The sequence below is a fragment of the Ammospiza caudacuta genome, chromosome 1, assembly GCF_027887145.1.
Source record: "Ammospiza caudacuta isolate bAmmCau1 chromosome 1, bAmmCau1.pri, whole genome shotgun sequence".
Classification (NCBI taxonomy): domain Eukaryota; kingdom Metazoa; phylum Chordata; class Aves; order Passeriformes; family Passerellidae; genus Ammospiza; species Ammospiza caudacuta.
In genome coordinates, this window is record NC_080593.1 from 48,007,338 (window position 1) to 48,025,789 (window position 18,452).

Below are 18,452 nucleotides of genomic sequence, written 5' to 3' on the forward strand. Positions count from 1 at the left end.
CCCACATTTTGTGACTCATTGTCAGGCGTGAACCTCTTCAATGCAGATTCCTCACCTCAGGCTTATCCTTTCCCTCTTTTATTTAGCTGTAAATGCTGCAGGAGTGTGAGGGGAAATTAAATCCTAAAGTTGAAATACATTTCAATTTATATAAGAAAAACAAACAAGCAGAACCACCCCAGGCTGCCTGGAGAACACTGCTCTAGTTATGTTATTATAGCAACCACTTTATTACAGAAAAAGCGATCACGCACTCTCCCACCCGAGAGCTATTGCTGTACTCTCGTGGTGCACGTGTCCATAGCAGGGGCTGGCAGCAAGGGGGGACACAGCCCTGTGAAGGCTGTCCCATCCCATCAAGAGAGGATCTGTTGGAACCCAGGACATTCCTCTGGCTGCTCTGGAGGACTCAAGACCCTGACAGGGGGCCCAGAGACCTTGGCACAGAGTCAAAGACACCTGTGCCTTTGATTTTAACCCATGGAGATAATTACCAACTTTGTGTGATGATTTACAAGCCACAAGTGTTTGAGTAGAATGATAGTGAATTTATCACAGAGTGAAAAAGTAGAATTTTGGGGATTTAGAATGGGAGTTCAAGAGGCAAGATGGAGGAATCTGGGTGTGTCCTGTCTTTCTTCTTCTTGTTGTCCTCCATCTTCTGCTGTGATGGTGGCACTTTTGGATTGGTTTAGAGTAGAGACACACTGTCTAACATAGGTGATAGGTATTGGAAAATTATTGTAAATAAAATACACGTAGTTTTTAGTATAAAAACTAACACTGCCCCGAGGACAGTCAGTGTGCCATGAACTGACCTGACAGACAGACCTCAGCGGGTCAGAAAAATAATTTATTACATAAGAGAAAATAAACAACCTTGAGAGTCAGAGCTGAGGAATCTCAACTTCTTCTTCGGTCATGGGACTGGGAAAAAAGAGTCTTTAATACCTCAGGAGCCATTTCAGCAACACAAAACTGAGAAGGATCCATCCACCTTGGGAAGGTTTTCATTCTGTCTTGGTGGTGTGGCCCAGCTGAACAAGGTGTTCAGAAAGTGAGGTCAAGAAAGACAGGGGATGTCCTTCCAAGCAAGAAGGTTGCACTAATGACCACCCTCATTGTTTTGGTGGTTCCCACATTTTGTCCTCTTACTTGTGCTCTTTGCTTGTAGAAAAGCAATCAGCAGCCAGAAGGCTCCATCCAGGTCCTTTCCTTAGGATAGTCCTTTCATCTCTTTCTTGTCTTCCCATGGGTAAGAGAAGGGCAAACTTGATGCTTGCAGTGCCGAGCAAGCTGAATTGGGTCAGATTCCTTGTCAGTGAACACCACAGAAGCAGAAGATTTCCAAAGCACTGTTGCTCTGTCTTGAGGCGTTCAAAATGTTTAGATTCAGAGGGGGGAAATGGATGCTGAATCCTGTTGGAAGAATGATGTTCCCTTAGAAGGATTTGGGATTCTTCAGTGAGCTGCATTTTGCACACAAAATAATAATTGGGTGAGTTTCCTGGGCCCAGAAATTTATCTTAATGCAGTATGTGCTGCTGAAGTGTTTGAGACTTTCTAGCAGGGAGAACTGAAAAACAGCATTAGGATTCAGGTTTATCCTTGTGACAGCCACCAAATCAAGCTACTTTTGAGATAAGACTGTGGATTTGCTCTGAAATTACTTCATTTCGCCTACAGGTGTTGCAGCACTTGATTTCAAAATACTGATCTGGTGTAAGGCCTCTACCACAAGTAAACATGTCAGCACAAGCCAAAATTAATATGACATTCATAATTCCACTTTCCCTTGTCATGCAGTGTTGAAGTCATGCAGATATGTCTTCACATTTCTTTTCTGTGCCATGCTATGAAATGAAATCCGAATGAGAAGAAAGCAACCTTGTAGGCATGTTCAATTTTGGCTCTGCCATAAGGACTCCGAGGTGCCTGGGTGAGCCCCAGGGCCTGTTGTGGTACCCTCACCTCATTCCCCTGGGCTTGCTGCACAGGGCTGGTATGCCCAGGGCATGAGGGCTACAGGTGCTGCCTGCTCAGACGCTGTTTTTGGGGCAGGAGGGTGCAGCAGCTCTTTGGTGCTGATAGCTGTACCATGAAGGGGCACAATGCTCTTGCTGGCACTGGTGTCACTTTGTACAAGCTCCTTTCACAGCGGGTTGCTGCTCACCCTGCTTTGCTGCTGCCACCTTGCTGTTGCAGATGCCATAAGAGCAGATGTGTGAAGGAGAGGCTGGAGAAATGGTGCCATACCCAAAATGCAACCAATATTTGCATTAACTGTGCAGCATTTGAGACTTCTGGTGCTCATTATTTTCTTGTCTGATTTTTTTTTTTTCTGCTAGGTCTCTGTATCCCCTATTCACACCTCAGTGGGCTGAGAGATACCATTGCCATCTGTCTTTATTTTTCTCACCCCCCTGTTTGGACACCACGGTGTGGAGACTACAGGGAATGTGTAACACAGGCTGCCAATTTCATTATCCTTTACAAACATCCCCATTACTCATTGCCCCGCTCTTCGCATGGGATGAAATACCTGCATTTTAACAGCGCTTTGGGAAGAGCTGTGTCTCCAGTATGCTCAGCACACAGCCCTCTTTTGAAGCCAAAATACAGGATAAGGCCAGGAAGGCTGTATTACTGCAGTTTAGAGCTGTCCTTGAAGAGATTTTTATTTGCCAAGCCCTGGGTTTAAAGTCAAGCCCATCAGATGCTCGGCATCCTCTGTAACCTCTGTAGGTACATCAGAGCCAGGGCAACTACACAGTAACAGGACACTGAAACAAATCTCACTCTGCTGTCCATCCCCCGCAATGGAAACAGCAGGATGCTACAGAAGCCGTGGCATCTTTCCTTGCAGGAGTCACAGGGATCACCACAGCCTGATAACCTCTTTTGATGCTGTGAATGTTTTGGAAGAAAACAGACAGAAAACAGCAGTGAGAATTTGAGCAGACAAAAGTATCTCTGCCAGATAGTGAATGCTGGGATAAAAAAACATCAGAGTTTCAAGCAAGCATTAAATACTGCTCTGGAAGGTTTTGGAATATACAAATGGGTGAGGCAAGGTCAAAACGGTTTAAATTTCTGGAAAATTTCTTTTTACTTCAGATGAGTAGAAAGCAGTATTAGAGACAGGGTAAGCAAAAGGAATAGCCTGTAGAATGAGGAATAAAAAAAGGGAAAAGAGGTGCTTTTAGCAGAGGCAGTGACACAGCAGAATTGAAATATGTGCACAACACAGCCTGGGCCAAGCCTGTGAGAAGACACCTTGAAAGTCTCCATGGCAGGAGCCATGGACTTTAGCAAAGGTGGAATTTTTCTTTTTTGTGTTGGAGGGAGTAGGGGCTTTATCATCCTGGCAATGGATGCAATGATCTCTCCATAAACTTCCCAGTAAACTGATGCCCAGGACAGTCTTGTCAGCAAGTACCAGGGAGCCTGTGGCTGCTTTTCCCTCTCAGAGCATGGTAGCACTGCTTGTGAGGATTTGTGCATCTTTTCCCTGACAGGAGCAGGGTGCTGAGGGCAGGTTTGGCAATTCTGGGCAGGGGTGCAGAGAGCATGAGCACCAGAGGGGGAAGGTTTCATGGGAGGTGACTTCTGTGTGCTGCCTGCATGGGGCCGGGTGAGGGTCATGCCAGGAAAGGACATAAAAGGTGCCCCTGTGGTCCCACTTCTGCCACAGCTGAGGGCTCCCAGGTTCTGCAGGGCTGAGGAAAGCCCTGCGTGGCTTTGGACATCCTCATCTGGAACACAACTGTCACGGACATTCTTTCATAAAAATCCTTTCTTTTAGGATTTTTCCCCTTCTGGGAATCTGAGGCCCCAGAAGAAAAATGTAAACAATTATTATCTGCTGCTGTGGAATGTAATAGGTGCATCTGTGATTGGTCTTCTGTGAGTGTTTGGATTTGCTGACCACTCACGGGAGAGTTTGTCCTTGCTTTCTGCCTGGACACAGAACTTTGTGATTCTATTCCTATTCTATTCTTAGCTTAGCAGCTTCTGAACTTTTCTCTCTATTCCTATTAGTATAGTTATAATGTATTATATATCATAAATTAATAAATCCAGCCTTCTGATCATGAAGCAAGATTCTCGTCAATCACCCTGAGGACCCTCACAAGTCATGTAACACACAACACCTGGCAAACAAACCTTCAACCATGAACTGCCTGCTAAGCAGATTTAGGACACCAAACCTTGGCCATTTTCATGGCCGCATCTGACAGCCTGCATGTAGCTCCCACTTTGTTATACAATCTGCAGGTGAGAACTTTCAAAACCTTTGGCAGGAAACTTAGCTGAGTGTGCAGCGTTTGTTAAAGGGAGTGTTTTGAAAGTCTCTGTGTAAGAAAGATTGATTTCTCCTATGCACAACAAAAGCTGAAGATTGACCATGGTGAAAATAATGTTGCACTAGCAACAGCACCAGACCTCCTGCAAAACCAAAACTGCAGCATGGATGTGCTGTGCCCTGGCCTGGTTGCAAGGTGTTTTCTGCCTTCTCACTACCAGGAGGAAGGGAAGCAGCCAGCTTGTGACCTCTTGGTGTCCCTGTGAGCACTGCTAATGGGTAATACCAGAACTATTAGTTTTGAAAGCTTCAGTTCATGCTCCTGCAGAGTTTATGATGTGAATAAAGCCAGAAAGACAAAACACCTCATCAGGAGAGCACAGCAAAGAGTGCAGGAAGCAGAGGCAGGGTGAAAATGGACCTCGATAGGGGACTGTGTTGTCATTCTTCAGAAATGATGAACCAGTCATGCTTTCCCTCCTGCGAGGAGGTGGCACAATGGGTAAGATGGATATACTTGCTTTTAAACACTTCCCCCCCCCCCCCCCCCCCACGTTGTTATTATTCATTTCCTCTGCTAAGTTAGAAATAATTACCTCAGACATACCATTAGTCATTTTATGACTGGCTTATAAAAGAAAGAAAGAAATGCAAGCTCCAAATCAGGACTGGTAGGTGCCTGTAACAAATACAGGTAAGGAAACAACAAGTATTTTCAGCAGAAAATTAAGAAAGAAGGACCAATAACAAAGGAACATGCCATCATAATGGACAAGCACAAATCAGTGAGACACAAATGTCCAGGCAGTCAGCAGTACTCTAAGGAAGTCAAATTTATGCTACTATAAGTGTTCATTTGGTTTACACCTTACCCATTGCAGACATCATTCCCAATTGTAGCGTAGATAACTATGGCTGGATTGTCCAACAGCTGGTTTCTGGCCAAACTAAAAGATAAATATGGAGCTATATTATTGGGGAAATACACTCTTGAGTGTCTGAATCACACACCATGCTTGTGTGAGATCATGTTTAGAAGTATCCCACTTGTATATGGCCAATACCCAAATGACTGTGCTCCTATGTTTGTGAGAGGCTTTTTTGTTTTGTTTCGGGGTTTTTTGTGTGGTTTTTTTTTTTTTCACTCTAATTTTTTATTTTAGTAAAGTGACTTCAATGCAGTTATATTCACTTCTCCCTTTCAGTGCTCATGGACTTGTCTTTTTCACTGTTTTTCCTGCTGGCTTTCCATTTTCTTTGTGTTATTCAGAAGCCAAATCAAATAGTTTCACTTTGGGGCAAAGGCATGAATCAAGATGGGAATTTTTAAATCAGAGATGGGAGAGGAAGACTAGGTTTGGCTGACAACTAAATCTATGTGTAGAATTGAACTAAAGATCAAATCAGGATGTGGTTTGAATCTCAGTGCTAGAGGGCAAGAATTCATTACTTCTTTGTCAGGATGAGAGAAAAATAAATCCTTTAGGACACAAACTGTATCAGTGTCAAGCAAACTAAATCAAACCCAGCTGATCCACAACCCACCCAAATTCATCTGAAAAGGAGAGTTTCAGCCTCTCACTACTCAGTAGCTACTCAGTTATATCCATATGGAAATAACAGTGGGCCTGCCCATGTCTATCTACATTGCTACACGTATTTAAGGGGACCCAACACACAGATTTATGGAAAGGCTTAGTCTCTCCCCTAAAATCACTGGAAATGCTCCACTGGCTTAACAGAGCCAAGTTCAAGGCCATGGAGATGATGATATCCACTCTTAAACCCAGTTTTCTTCTGTTTATTAATGTTTATACTAGAGAAGAAAGCCAGCACTTCAGAGCACACTGGTCAAGGGAAGCTGTGCTTCTTAGAACATTCATGGATAAAATAATCCTCACAGTGCTTTGCTTGTTTCTGTCAAAGAGGTAGAACTCCATCGGTGCTCCTGTACCTCAGGTTAGCTCTTGAATCCCATTAAGCACTCACCTTTTTATTAAAGAGAGGAGGTTTCCTGAAGAACCACCTGATCACACATAGAGGGAACAAGAGAAATAGTACAACATTGTTATAGTGACAAAAAACCCTTGAATGCAAAACCAAACTACATTGCATATTTCCAAGAATGTAGAAGCCCTAAAAGTAAAAATGGAGCAACAATTCCTCTCTTTTTAGGTGTTGGCACCAAGAAGTAAAGCTATATCCAGGGACCTGCTGCTTTCTTATCTGAATTGCACACTTCAGCCTGTAGAAAATCAAATACTTTTAAGTGCAGGGTTATTTGGATCTGGCTTTTAATCCAGATCTGGCAGCTTCTTCCCATCTGTTGAACATAGTAGTCTCCTGTAAACCAGCCAACCTGACTTGTCAACAGTCAATCTATTTTAACTTTCCCTATAAATTGCAAAGGGAACTGTTCTCACTCTTCTGAGAGAGTAAGTGTCTCACAGCTATACCACATTGGGACAGATTCAGGTCCTAAACATAGGCACCAAGTGCCATTTTTGACATCCCAGAGTTTCCAAGACACCTGCAGCAGGGCTGGCAGATATATCACAAGATGCATGAGAGATTGTGCACTTCTGGAGAGGCAGCTGGAGGTGGGAAAGATACCATAAAGTACCTCAAAGAGCTGTAGACACCAGTGTTTGGGTTCCTGCACTGCTCTCCCCACAAGTGTCAGACTTTTTCTAAGTAGTATTAGGCCAGCTGCACTCCTCCCAAGACGAGTTCAAATTTAGCAATTCATCCAAAGGGTTGTATGAAAATCTTTCCTCCTTGAGGAAAGGAGCTGACTACACCTAAACACCTGTGAGCATCTGTAATATTTAATTTATGCTTTGAATGAGAAAAGCATTCCCATTTAGTAAAGCTTTTGTGCGTTAAACTTATTAGCAGGTCTTTAAAGGCTATGCATATTCATCCCAACCATCTCCAGCACACAAATCAAACTCCATCACCTACAGTACAAGAGGGATAGCAAACAAGGAGCCAAAACAGACTTTAGGCTTTAGTCAAGATGAGACTAGGTCTGTGATTGCAGGAAGTTCACCTCATAGCAAGGTACAGAAACATAAACTTCAGAGAAGCAGATCCTGCAGGTCGTACTTGCTCTTATTTTTCAATATTTTCACTCTCTCCTCTTTTTTCGTTCCTTCTCCTCTTTTATTATCCTCCTCCTATTCCCAGCTCAATGCTTCCCTGATCTCTCTCTTCTCTTTTTTGCTTTGTGCTTCTGAAGCTTGCTTTGAGGAGTAAATCCTGCCCTCCCTGCAGCTCTTGAGGGGAAACTTGTGGACAGAACATCATTAAATCCCTGCTGGATTGGCATGGGGGAAGAGATCTGAGATATAAACCCCTAAGGTAGCAATAGTACACTTTGCATTTTAATAGTGGTGCCTTTGTTATTGTCACTCACAGTGATGCCAACTGCATATATCAAGGAATCCTTTATGTTTTAAATAATCCAGTTCTTCCAAGCTGAAAATGAATGTATCTATCTGCTGCTTCTCTCCTGGGGGTTGCTGATCCATTCAAAGATCCAGCCCTTCTATTGAGAAGCTCTTTTCAGCAGGGTAAGAGCCCCACAAAAAACTCAGAAACCATGGCTTGGAACATAACTACCAAAAGTTGGGGTTTTTTCCTGTTTAACAGCCCTTCTTTCAGTTAGAGTTGAACACCCTCTGTTTAAGCCATTCTGTCACAAGGCTTCCTGGACTGTGGCTGTGGTTTCAGCTCACTGGGACCTCTAGAAATTCAAATGTATTTACAAAAAAGCAATAAGCTGCTCTTGGGTATGTATTACCTCCACAAGCATAGGTAGTTATAAGCAGCTCAGTGGAAAGCATTAGCACAGTTACAAATCAAAACATCAAGAACATGAATGGGTATTTTAGAAAGGAGTTTTTATGGGTAAATTGAGTCTTCAGGGAAGCTTTTGTGATACAGGATGAAATCTGTGATGAAAACATTTGAGAGAGATAAGGAGACGAAGCAGAACAGTTACCCTTACACTGTTCAATGGCCTGGAATCTACTCCTGGATCTTTCCTGCCTCTCTCTGTTGCTTTCCAAGTAATCTCAGACTGGTGATGTTTGTTTTTTTTAGTTTTGGTTGTGAAATCAAGGTTGGGTTTGCTTCCAGTTGTGAGGGAAGGGTCCATCGCCTCCAGAGGATAATGGGATTTTTTAAGAAAGGGAAGGCAGAAATCCTGTTAGCACAGAGGCTGGGGAAGCCTTTCTCCATGGTGAAGATGCATGCCCTGAGAGGAGCAGCGAGGGAATGTCCCTTTGTGCTGAGTCTGACACAGTGCTGGAGTTTTTGGAGGGGAGCTGAACAGGAACATTGTTCTTGGCGCCTGGCTTGGCTTGCCATCCCTGAGCTTTAGCTCTTGGCTGCATATCTCCCCCACCAGATCAGCATCCTTTCCTTGCACACATGTGGGGCTGTGAAGCATCATTTTCAGAGGAAGGTTTAGGTGTCCCAGGCGGGGTTAGGTCAAGCTGTTCAGCTGTTTGCTTTATTGACACTGAGGGTTGCTTTTTAAATCCTCCCATTCTGGGAAACTATTACACCAAATGAGGCAATAAAAGTGAACCTTTACACTGTAGTGTCAGTGTGATGATTTAGAGAAGATATCCTGAGATTCTTCTCTTACTGGTAATTTTTCCCTTTTTAAATTCACTTCTTAATTTTCTGCAGAGTCTTTTGCCGTGACACAGGCTCACCTCTTTTCATATCCTGCAGATGTCTGTAGTGTAAGTGGAAAGGGGATATGTGGAGAGAAAAATGAATGATGAACACAGTGAGAGATTATAAAAAAATCTACAAGGGAATTGGGGAAAGGAAGCACATGAAATACTACTCCCATTAATGTAAAAAGACCAGAACAAAATAATTAGGGTATCAGGCTGAGGTGAATTGGATATGAATGAGAAGAAACCATTGGCTTTGTCATCCTTGACCATCTAGTTTGGCCCTTTTAAAAATTCTGTCTCACCAGAAAGGCCACCTGGAGGACTGCAATGATGGGAGCCACTAACTCCACCCAGCAACTTACAGGCAAGAAGGTCAGAAGCGCCTGACTGATGGCACCAAAGATGTTGTAAAACACTGTCACAGCAGACTCCAAGCCTCAGGAGCACCATGTGTGCCACAGGAAGGAGCAAGGCATATGAGAGGCATTGCCAGTGTCATTGGTGCTGCCAGAATGCAATTTTTAAGGTGAAAATCCCCACCTGAGCCTGGAAGTGATCCCTGCATCATGCTACCTGTCTGTGCAGCCTCTTCTGCCTGGTAAGATCACAGACTCACAGAATCACAGAGTTTTTAAGGTTGAAAGCAACTTCTGGAGATCATCTGGTCCAACCCCCCTGCAAGGCAGGGTCACGTGGAGCAGGTGACACAGGCACACATCCAGGTGGGGTTGGAGTGTCTCCAGAGAGGGAGTCTCCATGAACTCCCTGAGCAGCTACTCAGTGCTCTGCCACCCTCAGTGTCAAGAAGTTCCTCCTCGTCTTGAGGTGAAACTTCTTGAATTTTATCTTATAGCCATTGCTCCTCATCCTGTTGCTGAGCACCACCAAAAGACTCCAGCACTGTCCTCTTGGCACCTGCCTTAGAGATATTTATATGTATCTGTTTGTTGGAGGTGGAGGGCTGGGGCAGATCCTTTCTGATCCAAATTTTTTTCAGGAAATTCCAACCATTTAATAAGTTTCTAAGTAGTTCTAGAGACAGCACGGCTCCTCATTTGTAGCCAGCATGAATCATCTGCTGGAAAGGAAGAACATCCCATATAGCCAAATTGTCTACCCGAGGAAAATAAATTTTCCCAAGCTTCTGCAGCCAGTTTTCTGAAGCATGAAAATTAATTAAATACAATAGAAACAAAAAGGCATAATCACAGCATAATCAAGTGTCTTTTAAGCCTGCTGTTAGGGACATCAGCTAATCCAAGACACAAAAGCTAACATCATAAAACTCAATTTATAAGACTACTGTCACTCCTTCATACAACCCCTCTGACAACTCAGGATTTCTTGTTTGCCTTCATTCCTCTGGTTTAAGATTTTCACTCCTGATAGCTTTTTTTGAAAAAAAAAAAAATCCCCCCAAACAGAGGTAAGTTTAATGAAAACCCATGTTCTTGTACCAGAACTATCCTTCAGTTTAAACTATTCTTCCACCTCTATTTATGCCTCAAAGGAAATCAAATTGGAAATACCTTTTAATTAATGCTTTGATCAAATGTCAATGTGTTGTATCATCCCTTCAGAAGTGTCCATTGCCCTAATCCTCCCCAAAACATTTCCCTGTGTCTCCATCAAGGTCAGTCCTCCTTAGAGAAACAGGATCAAAATCTGAGGTCTTATCAGAACTTGTATGAGGAAGGACTGTCTCCCTGTGTCTAGACAAAATGCCATGCCTGATGCATCTTCAACCTTCTTTCCTCCTCTACCCTGCACTCTTGATGGTTTCTCGGAATTTCTCTTTGCACCCCAATGGCCCTGCCCCTCCACCATCTCTGCCTCATGGGGCCACTAGTTTTCAGAGAAGTCTCATCATTACTTCTGTCATGCATATTTTGTACAATTTTGCAGCATGTATTTGCTGCAATTCCTGCCCCTGCTGTTCCCAAGCTCATCTAAATTATTCCTGTGTAAGGATGTGCCCCACTCCAGGATGGTTAATTTAGCATCATTCAAAGAAGTCATGAAGCATGGACCTTGGTCTTTGCTCTAAAGTCACCACTCCAAATGTTAAGCAGCATTAGCCTCAGGAGAGATGCAGAAGGGACACGGCTTCGCTCTCAAATCCACTGCTCTTCCCTGCTTTGCTGCTTCTCTACCCACTTATTTCTTGTAGCAATCTTCCTCTTCTTCACTGCACACTGGGGTACCATGCAAGGCACTTTTCTTAATTCTAGGTAGATCAGGTCTGCTGCATATTTATATGCATATTATATATATAGGTAATGCACATATATATGTAATGTGCATATAAATGTAATATATATGTATATATATTACATATATTTATATATATAGTGTGCATTTTTAAAAAGAAAGATGATGTGCGCCAGCCCCACAAAATAAATTAATCAAAACCCAACAGTGTTAAGTTTTGTTTATGTCTTTGATTACTTATTAAAAATCTGTTCTGAGAGCACATTAGGATGCCAGCCCCACTGGGTTAAATAAGTGCTGAATTAAGTAGGTGCTGTTCTTTATTCTTCCATAAGAAATGCATGCAACTAAGAAGGGGCTTCTCTTTGTTCCTGACAGATGTTCATTAATGCAGCATCAATTATCAGCACTGGTAATTTCAATAATAATAATAATAATAATAATAATAATAATAATAATAATAATAGTAGTAGTAGTAGAAGTTTAAAGAAGTTAACATACCATTTTGGGAGATGTTCTGCAAGTCTCTGTGATTACAGCGGTTTCTCTTGCGTAAACGTAGATACAGAGAGTCTGTCCACCCTCTGAAATAAATGGAGAAAATGCCAACTGCTAAAGTCATATGATAATGATGAAAACACAGAGATATTAAAAATGAAGTATATTCTTGTCTCTGAAAAACTCAGTACCCCAGTTATGTATATGCTTCTATTTCGCCATCTCTCTCTTTTTGTGGCCATAAATCTTTTTAATCTCGAACAGGGTGGCCTAAAATAAAGCAAAGATACCTGCTCAGAAACTGTAAACTGATGAAGAGTTTCTCTGACATTGTTCCATCCAGAAACAATGCTTTTATCCTGGTCTTTCAGATAAGGCATTTAAAAGCCTTTTTGTTATACATCATTTATCAAAACAATTCTGTTGGTTGTTCACAAATTGACTTTTCAATTGGTTGTTATGGAACAGTAAGTAAAAGAGAAGAAATATTGTCAGGGCAATCATTTCCCAACATCATAAATCTTGGACAGATTAATCTGAAAACAGGTTACACTTGGCTGTTATAAGTTCTCTCCTTTATTTTGCACTGTGGAGAAAAATGAAAAAAAAAAAACCAAAACAAATTAAAAGGATAACAGCCCAGAGGGTGATGAAAAGATCAAGCTCCCAGCCATGAGTACACAGTCATTTCTATCTGGGCAGCAGCTGTTTGTTTATTTGTTGGGGTTTTTTTCTCTTTCAGGAGTGGAAGAGATTAAAAACTGAGCACTGGACCAAGGCTATCACTGACAACTTCAGGGGCAGTTCTAAGCTCTGATCACTTGTGAGCTTCAGATTCTTTGGAGCCCAGACAAGTAGTGTGTACTGAGAGGCTGGTCATTGTAACAGAGTTTTAACCATCAGTTTTGCTATGGCTCTGATAGAGAAGGCTGCACAGACCTCTCCTGTTGGCTTGTCAAGTAGTAAACTGCCTTAAAGCAGATACTGTGTGAATGCAGCTGAGGCTGAGAGCCTGGATTTTGCACTGGGAGAAAAAAAGGAAACAAAAAGTGCAAGGATATGGTGCCACGGATATTTTTCCGGGAAAAAAATGTTATTCTGCCAACTTTTAAATTCTGCTGGTAGAAAGCCTCTTCAGCTTGACCCATGCTTGGTTGGGCGTTCAGCTGTATTCCTGACTTATCCTAGATATAAAAAATAAAAATTATCTGAAACTTAGGTCAGAGCAGACACTGGTCAATGATTGTATCCTACAGCTCTTGCAGGATTCAAAGGCCTTTTAATGCTGGCTAGAGAGATGATTTATAGAAAGTTTGGGTGGGTTTTTTTGGGGTGTTTTTTTTTGTTTGTTTGTTTGTTTGTTTGGATTTTTTTTTTTAATTTCACAGTTACAACTGCAGGCATTTCAAGGTGTTTTGTATTTTGGATGTTATTTTCCTTCCCTTCTGGCAGGGAGTTTATTTTTTTTCCATCTATGCCTGCAATCTTCCCCATCCACATGAGCCAAACCAACACAGCAAATTAGGTCACAGACTCTTTCAAATTCTCCTTTTGCTATTTCCCTCTAAATGTGTTAAAAAAAAAAAAAAAAAAAAAAAAACAAAAAACATGTGGGAAGAGAAGAAGAAAGATTTCCTCCCAGTAGGGAACCCTATGAAATAACCATGGGGATACCCTTTATTCCACTGTTTTCATCAGCAAAAAGGAAACATGAGGAAGAGAGGAAGATTTAAAAAAAAAAAAAGAAAAGAGAAAGGTTGGTTTTTGTTACTTTCAGCAATGCTTTCCTTGCCTGGAGTTTGTAAAAGAAAATAGTTTATCTTTTATTTCTTTGGGGTTTTTTTCCGTCTAAATTACAGTTTGACCGATTCCAAAACCTACTCTGAATTTCAGGAAGACTTGCTTATATATTTAAAATATCTTTTAAAGCCCAAGATCCAGGGTTCATCTTGGTTTTAGAAAGAGCAGATGCAGAGCTGAATAGTATTTTTCTCTTTCTTTTCAAGCACTGCTTTGGTTTTTTATCTTGCTCTGTCTCTGAGACCTAGGGACTTGCTATGGCTTGGCCACCCTGTCTGTTGGCTTACCCGATGGTGGAATTGAGAAATCCAGTGATCTCTGAGAACTGGGGCCAGTCAAACTCATCACTGAAAGCCATGGGGAGATTAGCAAATGATTTCTGAAAGAGAAATTTTAAAATCAATCTGGTTTCACCCTCACAGACATAAAATCATGTTAGCAAATTTGAACAGTTCTTAGCCAGAGCATTAGCCAGACAACAGCAATTTTAACTGCCGTAGTAGTGGTAACTATGTATGCATATTCTTAAAATGTTGGCTTTTGTAAGACAGGCATATGAAGAGATGGAGGAAGGAAAAACAGGGAAGATATCTGAATTGCAGCTCTTGGTGCCCTTTTTTCCTGAAAGAGTCCAAAACTCCTCCTTATGTGAGCAGGTACTGCAGGTGCGGACCCCCAAGGCAGCAGCTGATTGCTCCAGCATCCCTCCTGCCCAAAGGTGTGTCAGCCTTGGGCACAGGAAGAGATGACAGTGTGATGTCCCCAGAGAATACGGCAAAGGCATAATGTCAAATTCTCTCAAAGCTTCCCTGCCCTCTACAGCAGGATGAGCTGAGAACAACCAATCCCCTGAAAACCTCTGCCTGGTCCTCACTAAATTTTGGGGATGGCACTAAAGCAACAGGGTCAGAAAGGCCTCTGAGCATGGCAAGGAAAAGGGAGAAAAGCACAGTATCTGGCATAACCTTCCTATGCAAATACATGCATCCTTTACCCTTCTCTGTTTTGCTGATATTGGTCCCTAATGCTTTTTTACAGTGACTGCCCCTGTGAAAGCCTCTCCACAGATGCAAGCCATGTTGCACATTCAAAACACAGTGCCCAGTTCTTTCCCACTTTGTTTTCTGAAAGTCCCAAAATTAATGGAAGGTTAGGAAAATAGCCTTGATAAATTGTGCCACCTCAGAAGGACAGAACATGGAGTAAATTTCCAGCTTCTCCTGGTCTGGGGTATGCTTGCAAAGACAAATGTATAAATCCAGTGTGCTCATAAAGAGGAAAACTGCTGATGAAAAAGGTAATAACCAAAAGAAGGTCAAAACATAAAATCAGAGAACCTACAGGCTGGTTTAATCCATATAATTTATTAGCTTCATTTTCTCTTCAAGCAATTGTGGGGTTTCCTTAAGACTTCACTGCTATAAACAACAAGCAGGTGGATAATTCTTTATCCAGGAGAGTCAGAGTAACTGAAGAGCTAGAAAACAACTAAATCTTGTGCTCCCCACCAAGTTCTAATTCCAAGAAAATGATTGTTCAGGTGAATGGGAGCTATACTTGAGGCTATGGCTTGAGTTTGTGTCTAAGCATTTTGACTGTAAGAGGATGGAGAGAGATGCAGGGAAAAGGGAGGAAAGGCAAGTAAAGGAGGGGTTGTGGGGGACAGGAAATCCTGAAGCCATGCTCTGAGCAGTCTAATGTACAGCAGATGCCACTTTAAAGCATGTAACAGCACATTTGACCCACCTACAGCACATCTGCATTAGCTACCAAGGTGAAAAGGGGCCTGTCTTAATTATCCTTCAGTTTGTTCTCTCTTTCTCACACATGTGTCCTTGTGCATATGTGTACATACATATAAAAATAAAAAACATTCATTTTTTTAGGGCTGCAGGGAAACTTCAAATTTGCCTTCTTCAAATCTGTTAGTTTTGTGTGCAAACAAAAAGTACTTAATCCAAGGGCACAGCTATGAGCAGAAGTGGAGGGATACAGCATAGCTTGGCCTTCTGCAATATTTTCCTCCTCACAGGTTAGCATTAGAGGTGAGAGAAACAGTCGCTAGGACAGGAAAAACCCTTCAGATGTGATCTCTTATAAATGACACATATATTAGAGTATAAGAGAGATAAAAATTATTTAATACTTTTTAAACAAATAGTTTTATGAACAATTCTCTCATTATTTACCATTGGCAGTCCAAAACAATATATTCATTGGACAAGTCCCAGTAATTTCTAACTGTTTGGTTTTTTTTCCCCTGCAAACTTGGCTTAAATATGAATTTGCCAGAGCCTAATTGAGTTGCAAATTGATTTGAAGAGGAACGTTTGAGCCCAAAATTACAGTTGCATTTGAAAACTGGATAAGCATTTAGCATTGACACTATTCCAGCAAAGCACTTAAGGGCCAGACTTTTGAAGATATTTCAGGTCCAAAGGGTGAAGATGAGTAGTTAATGGAAAATTCAGAAGAATGCTGAACCTTAAACTCTGCATTGATGTAGTTTGGAAAGTACAGCCTAACAGACTGTGTTGCTTAGTCTCAGATGCAAATGTGTCCCACTCTAGAGGTGCAACTGTGTTGACTTTTGCATAAAACTCTCTTGAGCACAGCCTTGTTTAAATACCATTCTCTAGACTATTCTGGCTGAGAAACCAGCTTCAGCCCACGTGCCAGATTTTAGCAGAGAATCAGTAGAAAATTCTTCCAGCCTAGCTTCAAATGCCATATTTCAGCTTCAAATGCTTCAGATGGGTCTCATTCCAGTGAACATCCTCCTCTCCTAGGTGTGTCCTGCCTTGGAGCATGGGGCCGCCAGAGCCATGGCTGATGCTGAATGCACACATGCCAAGCTGTGCTTAAATGGAAGAAAGTTCAGGGTTGCTGTGGCAAGAGATTTTCAGAATCAGAATACAAAAGGGCACTGGAAACCTCACTCTCATACAAGCCTTTCCATCCTGAAAATCTTAAAATCATTGAGGTATACCTTAATTTGAAGGAAAATTGGATGTTTCTTTTTATAATGATTTTAATGCTGTTCAAATACTGGTGAGAGTATTAAGTATCACAGACAACTTTATTATTCTAAGAATACAAATAAGAAAACCTTAAGCTTTTGAGAAAAGCACAGCCTATCTTTTTAAAAAGCAAAAATTGCATTTCTGCTCTGTAAAGCTTCAAGGGACAGAGGTTTGAAATTAGCAAAACTATTACCTATTTCCCACAAAATGAAATGTCTTAGTCATGACAATACAAGCTTGGAGAAACCTGCCTGCATTTCTCTGGATCTAGGGGAATGCTAGATAATGTTTTTAAAAAGATTTGCACACATCAAACTCCTGGGTTTTTTTGTAGTGGTATGAAAAAAAGAAGTCAGTGGGATAAGTGTTTGGAACATCGTGAATCCACATTTAAAGAAATTATGAATTCTGTTAATAGGAAATAAATAATATTAAACAGTTACCTTAATGATATCTGAGAACCCCTTGAGTTTGTGGGCAACTAGGTATCTACTGGACTATGGATAATGTGGGATTTATTTTTCTCTTTATTCAGCAACAAAATAGAGATCCAACAGTTTTAAATTGCATCTTTCCCGAAAGGGTCTTATTTCCGTCACATTTATAAATATAGTGCTTTTACCTCAAAATAAAAATCTCTCTAAATTGAGATATGAAAGTTGCTTCTATTCCAGACACACAACAGAAAAATGCTGTAATTAGTAGCTATTTGGAAGTCAATAGTAAGCAGATGGACAGAGCAGCAGGAGCACAATATCCATCACTAGACATACTAGTGTTTTCAACATGAGTTTTCTGCAAAAAACGTCTACCTCAAAAAAACCCTAGTACTACTTCTGCTTTCCTAAGCCTTATAAAGTGCTTGTCTACTGCATTACACTTCACTTTTAGCATCCAGATTTTCAGGTTAAAGGGTTGAACATTCAGCTCAATTCTTGCTGAAACTCTTCAAAGAAAAATCTGGCAAACCCAAGAAAGCCAAAATAAAGTTGACTTGACCCCTTCTTAGAGATGTGTCATTCTCTTTGTGTAAGACACCTGGGACTTCCCCTATATAGGGAAGAGTGGTGGTTTTTTAGTTGTTTTCTTTCTTTGATTGTTTGTTTCAGCTGAAGAAATAGCATGTCCAAGCTGCAGTTTTCAAAGATGTTTCCAGCTCATAATGGGTGTTTCCCACACCGAGTAATGCCTCCATGTGCTCCTTCTGGGAAGAACCTACTCTGAGAGGGATGCTAACTGTTTATGTGGCTGGCTCCCAGGTAAAGCTTTGGAAATAGCACTGGAAAACAAGAGTGCCCCCTCTGATATCTAGCATGCCAGAGGACTTGATGTGGGAAAAGTGAATGACGCAACTTGATGCATCCATTCAAGAAGAGACATATAACAGCAGCATGGCCCCCTGCATAACCCCAGATTACACTGGGGGTAATGACCCTTACAGGGCAAAGCTAAGAGGGGAGTAAATTCCTAATTAGACCCGGAAATCCAAAAACCAGTGTATAGCATCTTCAAGTCAATGGCATGGACATACAAATTCCAAAGCTGTTCAGCCCAAATCTTATCTTGTCACCCCTGTGCCGAATATCCAGCTATCCAGACAACATCCTGAGTGAATTTCTCATTCACACTCTCTTTTCTTTCCATACTTATCATAGGATCTCCTTTGCAAGGTAGACTATGCAAAGCAAAATCAGGGAAAACAACCATTCTGCAGAGCCTTTTAATGAAATACTAGGCATCTCTCCTAAAAAATTATTTCCTCACCTAATTAGCTTTAAAACTGGAATTAACAGATGCCACTGATGTGGTGCTGATTAGCAGATGGGCCCACAGCATTTTTACCAAGTGTAAATTTTACTCTACACCTGTAGATGTAAACACTTGCAAATGTAAACACACAAAAGGATAAATATAAAT

General features: G+C 41.5%; 1 protein-coding gene across 1 annotated transcript in view; it reads right to left on the reverse strand.

Annotated features, from left to right (window-relative positions):
* Positions 1-18,452, reverse strand: part of AOAH (acyloxyacyl hydrolase) — an 82,313-nt gene that overhangs the window by 15,477 nt on the left and 48,384 nt on the right. Inside the window, exons 13-16 of the mRNA XM_058808011.1 lie at positions 13,800-13,891; positions 11,716-11,798; positions 6,296-6,332; positions 5,179-5,253 (exon numbers count right to left, since the gene is read on the reverse strand). Coding sequence (XP_058663994.1) covers positions 5,179-5,253; positions 6,296-6,332; positions 11,716-11,798; positions 13,800-13,891 — 287 coding nt within the window. The remainder of the gene's footprint in view (positions 1-5,178; positions 5,254-6,295; positions 6,333-11,715; positions 11,799-13,799; positions 13,892-18,452) is intronic.